Source organism: Alligator sinensis, unplaced genomic scaffold (assembly GCF_000455745.1).
Source record: "Alligator sinensis unplaced genomic scaffold, ASM45574v1 scaffold878_1, whole genome shotgun sequence".
Taxonomy (NCBI): Eukaryota; Metazoa; Chordata; order Crocodylia; family Alligatoridae; genus Alligator; species Alligator sinensis.
Window position 1 is genome coordinate 54,041 of NW_005843526.1, and position 5,457 is coordinate 59,497.

General features: G+C 50.5%; 2 protein-coding genes across 9 annotated transcripts in view; one reads left to right on the top strand and one right to left on the bottom strand.

Moving 5' to 3' along the window:
- Window positions 1–5,457, bottom strand: part of LOC102387240 (zinc finger protein 883-like) — a 64,409-nt gene that overhangs the window by 16,963 nt on the left and 41,989 nt on the right. The gene's annotated exons all lie outside the window — the stretch shown is intronic.
- Window positions 7–5,457, top strand: part of LOC102386813 (zinc finger protein 501-like) — a 12,839-nt gene continuing 7,388 nt past the window's right edge. For 3 of the 4 annotated variants that reach the window (XM_006038892.3, XM_025195460.1, XM_025195461.1), the window contains exons 1-2: window positions 7–484; window positions 948–1,074. In XM_006038892.3, coding sequence (XP_006038954.1) covers window positions 272–484; window positions 948–1,074 — 340 coding nt within the window. In that variant the 5' untranslated portion in view covers window positions 7–271. Of the gene's footprint in view, window positions 485–947; window positions 1,075–5,457 lie in introns of those variants that run through there. The other variant, XM_025195462.1, reaches the window with a different exon arrangement.

Sequence of the window (5,457 nt, forward strand, 5' to 3'; positions counted from 1 at the left end):
CGCCGGGCGCGGCGCCGAGGAGCTGTGGCATCTCTGCGAGGGCGCCCGGCGGGTCCCTCCGGCCGGGGCCGTGGAGGGACAGAGCTGCACCGGCACCGCCGGGCGGTAGAGCGGGGAGCGCTACGCCGGTGCACCTGAGGACCCTGGAGGGAGATCCATTGGGAGCTCCGTTTGGGACAAGTCGCAGGACAGTGACATGGGTCCCAGCCCCCGAGCTGGGGCTGTCTGCTGCTCCAGGCTGCGGCTGTGACTGGTGCCCGAGGGAATCCAGATGCTTTGTGATTCCAGGATCTGGCGAGCAGCCCCTGCGCGTGGCACTGCGATGCTTCGCTCTCTTACGTTTCCTGTTTCCAGGTCGATGAGTTCAGCCTGCGCCAGCCAAGCCCAGACCACTGCAGATTCACGTCCCCCCTTCCTGCCCCTGCCCTTCACGTCCCCTCCTCCCGGGAATACAGCAGGGATGGCTGCGGCAGCCCCGGCTCTGGTAAGATTACATACGTTCCAGGGGCACCAAAGTCCTTCTTGTTTCCAGGCCTGGGTGTGATGTCCTGCATGTGAAACTATTCATAGCAACTATTTATGTCAACATGCTCACACTGAGGCCAGCAAAGTGTTGTCCACCACAACTGCAGGAGGAGACTCCTGACGTTGCCCCGCAAGGCCCTGGTATTCCCTGGGGAGGTGTCTAGGGGAAAATAGTTAATTCCTAGGATCATTGCTGCTTTAGCTAGAGCATCAGTTCCCTCTAGTATAAACAAACCCTGTGCTGTGTCAACACCTGGGGCTTTTCTGGGGAACCTGTACCAACTGAGCGGCTGGATGTTTCACATCCATGTCCAGTGTAACCTGGCTGGCAAATCCTTAGAGTGCAGAGGAAGGCGCAGGATTGTGGGGGCTGGACGGGGCTGGAGCAGAAGGGACTGAGTGTGTACTGCTTGTGCCTGCAGCTCCGGGAGGCCTTTGAGGACGTGGCGCTGTACTTCACTCAGAAGGAGTGGGAGCTCCTGGAAGACAGAGACAAAATGCTTTACCAGGACCAGATGCTGAGGAATTACCAAGCCCTTGTTTCTCTGGGTAAGTTCTGTTTCTTGCTTTTCCCTGGAGCTGGTGGAGTTCAGGAATATCCCCTTCCTTTCCTAGTTTTTATTATACTCTTCTCATGAAGTTTGAGCTGCTGGCTTAAATCTGGTTTCTCCCCACTGCTGTCATTGATCAAGTTGTTACACCCAGGATCATAAAATCATAGAAAGTTAGGGTTGGAAGGGTCTGCAGGTCATCTAGTCCAACCCCTGCTCAAAGCAGGACCAGTCACAACTAGATCATCCCAGCCAAAGTTTTGAAAACCTCCAAGGATGCAGCTTCAGTCACCTCTCTGGGTAGCCTGTTCCAGTGGTTTACTACCCTCCTACTGAGAAAATTCTTCCTAATGTCTAACCCCACTTCAGGTAGTTGAAGGCTGCTATTAAGTCCCCCCTCAGTCTTTTCTTCTTTAGGCTAAATAAACCCAGTTCCCTCAGTCTTTCCTCATAAGTCGTGTGTCCCAGCCCCCAAACCACTTTTGTTGCCCTCCTCTGGACTCTCCAATTTGTCCACATCCTTTTTATAGGGGGGTGGGGGGCAAGACAGTACTCCAGATGCGGGCTTCACCAGTGCTTAATAGAAGGGAATAATCACTTCCCTTGACCTATTGGTAACACGCCCAACAGTGCAGCCCAGTATGCCATTTGTCGTCTTGGCAACAAGGGCATACTGCTGGCTCATATTCAGCTTATTGTTCACTGTAACCCCCAGTTCCTTTTCTGCAGAGCTGCCCAGCCAGTCAGCCCCCAGCCTGTACTGGTGCATGGGATTGTTACATCCTAGTGCAGGACTTTGCACTTGTCCTTGTTGAAACTCATGAGATTTCTTTTGGCTCAATCTTCCAATTTGTCTAAGTCACTCTGAATCCTAACTCTACACTATAGCATATCTACTACTTCCCCCAACTTGGTGTCATCTGCAGATTTGCTGAGGATGCATTCTGTGCCATCTACCAGGTCTACTAATGAAGACACTGAACAAAACCAGCCCCAGTACACTATAGCATATCTACTACTTCCCCCAACTTGGTGTCATCTGCAGATTTGCTGAGGATGCATTCTGTGCCATCTACCAGGTCTACTAATGAAGACACTGAACAAAACCAGCCCCAGGACCAACCCCTGGGGCACTCCACTTGACACCAGCTGCCAGCTAGACATTGAGCCATTTATTACTACTCTCTGAGCCCAATGCTTCAGCCAGTTTTCTATCCACCTTACAGTCCATTCATCCAGCCCATACTTCCTTAGCTTGCCTGTGAGAATGTTGTGGAAGACAGTATCAAAAGCTTTGCTAAAATCAAGTTATACTACATCCACCGGTCTCTCCGCATCTACAGATCCAGTCACCTCATCATGGAAGGCAATTGGGTTATTTCAGGTTGTTCAGGCATGACTTGCCCCTGGTGAATCCATACTGACTGTTGCTAATCACCTTTTTCTCCTTCAAGTGCTTAGAAATGGATTCCTTGAGGATCTGCTCCATGATTTTTCCAGGGACTGAGGTGAAGCTGACTGGCTTGTAGTTCCCTAGATCCTTCTTCTTGTTTCTTAAATATGGGTACTTTTCCAATCATCTAGGACCTCTCTAGATTGCCATGACTTTTTCTGATGATAGCCAATGGGTCTGCAATCACATCAGCCAACTCCCTCAGCACCCTTGGGTGTATCCCATCCATGGACTTGTACACATCCAGCTTTTCTAAGTTGTCTGTAACGTGTTCTTTCAGGACTGTGGGCTGCTCACCTCTTCCCCAAATTGTGCTGCCGGATGCAGTAGTCTGGGAGCTGCCCTTGCCTGTGAAGGTGGAGATAAAAAAGGCATTGAGCACTTTAGACTTTTCTGCACCCTCTGCTACAAGGTTGCCTCCCCTGTTCAGTAAGGGTCCCACACTTTCCCTGATTCTCCTCTTGCTACCAACATACGTGTAGAAACCCTTCTTGTTATCCTTCACATCCCTTGCTAGCTGCAACTCCAGTTGCGCTTTGGCCTTTCTGACTTCATCCCTGCATGTCCAAGTAATGCTCTTATTCTTCCCTACTTATTTGTCCAAGTTTCCACTTTTTATAAGTTTCCTTTTTGTGATTTAGTTTACTGAAGAGTTCCCTGCTAAGCCAAGCTGGTCTTCTGCCATACTTACTAGTCTTCCTGCACATCAGGATGGTTTGTTCTTGCACTCTCAGTAAGGCGTCTTTAAAGTACAGGAGAAAACAATGGAAGTTCCTCTGAACTTGGAGTCTGGCTTCCTGGGATATTATCAATCAGGCTACATGACCAAGAGCAGGTGCATGCAGCAGAGAACACACGTTTTCTCTGCTCTGAGTAGAGCCGGGGGCAAGGGGGACACAAGGCCAAACGCTGCTTTTAGTGAAGTATAACAATAGACTTACTAAACTAGAATCATAGAATCACAGAAGTAGGGTCGGAAGGGACCTTGTAGATCTTCAAGTCCGACCCCCTGCCTGGGCAGGAGGAAAACTGGGCTCAATTGACCCCAGTCAGGTAGGCATCAAGCCACTTCTTAAAGACCCCCAGGGTAGGAGCCAGCACCACTTCCCTTGGAAGTTGGTTCCAGATCCTAGCCGCCCTAACTGTGAAGTAGTTCTTATGGATGTCTAATCTAAACCTACTCTCCAACAACTTGTGGCCGTTATTCCTTGTTATCCCGGGGGGTGCTAGGGGAAACAAGGTCTTCCCCAAACCCTTCTGGTCCCCCCTAGTGAGTTTATAGATGGTCACAAGGTCCCCCCTCAGCCTTCTCTTGTGAAGGCTGAACAGGTTCAGGTCGCATAGCCTCTCATTGTAGGGTCTGCTCTGCTGTCCCCGGATCATGCGGGTGGCCCTCCTCTGGACCCTCTCAATGTTGTCCACATCCTTCTTGAAGTGGGGTGCCCAGAACTGGACACAGTACTCCAGCTGTGGCCTGACCAGTGTCGCAAAGAGGGGGAGGATCCCCTCTTTGGCCCTACTTGAGATGCACCTGTGGATGCACGATAGAGTCTGGTTAGCCCTGCCGACCGTGACCTCGCATTGTCGGCCCATGTTCATCTTGGAGTCAATGATGACTCCTGTTTTTGTTAGCCCACCCTCGAGGGGAACTAAATCATTACAAATAAATTGTTCTCATGAAGTACAGAATACCTTATGTTCTTATATATCTGTGTTAAACTTGCATGCGCGCGCGCGCGCGCACACACACTATAGCAGCAAAAGTTGTTCTGCAAGATGCTACAATGTTCAGTTGCTCAACTTGATTTGGTCGCCAGCCAAATCAGGTGTGAAGATGAATGGAGCCAGGCGTTGTTGGACGTGCATATTGAGACTCTATTCTTGCAGAGCGATCACCCAAGGACTCTATCTCGCCCATACTTATTCCAGCAATTCTTTGCCACCTCTTACGTTAGCTGCTCCTTTATGTCAGCTATTGTCTTGGTTTGATCGGATGTCGTGGGCGGATTTCTTCACCTTGGCCTTATCTGTATGCATCTTCGGCCATTGACTTCAGGTCTGCTGCCTGTTGCAGGTGTGCTTTCTTCTTTTCACTATTTCACATGTGCCACATTCATACCACAAACAGAAACATGTTAAACATCAAATATAGTGGGATTTTATAACCTTTAGGAGGCCTATGTGCTGCTTTACAACATTTTTGATCTATAAACCTTTAAGTATGACCTATAAAATAGATTAACTTGTAAACTGTGTGTGCAGGCTGGGAGCGGTCCGAGGCCCTCGGGGGCACACAGCGGGCTGTGGCCAGCAGCCCTGGCACGCGGGTCAGGGAATGCAGGCCGGCGGACTAGAATTAGGCACGGACACGTAGCGGTTGATTAAAGATTATTTTACTTACACCATAGATGGTTGCGGTGCAGGCAGGAAAACTTGCTTGCGTTGCAGTTACAGACAGGAAACAAAACAAAACTCGAACCTGCAGGGCACGAGAGTACGTCGCAAGGGGTTTTTGGCGACGGGAAGATGCAAGACACGAGGGTACGTCGCAAGGGGTTTTCGGCGACGGGAAGATAAACCTGCAGGACTCGAACCCGGACAGAGCTCTGGATACACTCACACGAAGTTTGCTAGGCTCTGTGGAACTTGCGCGCAGGGAAGGGGTTCGTCGAGGGATCGCTCGGCGACGGGGAGAGGCCAGAGGTTGATCAGACCCCTATAGCCTTCTTAAGGTACACGCTGGGTCCTTTAGGCTCCGCAGCACTTAGTTCTTCACGAGACGTGAAGTCCTCCTCCTCCAGATGGTTGTGGAGTCCTCCCTTGCGGGGTTCTCCTTGGAGTTCTCCAACTTGGGCAGAAACCGCTCAAGCCTCTTATACGGCTAGCAAGCCAATTGCTAGCCACCACGTGGGAATAATTTAGAACTGG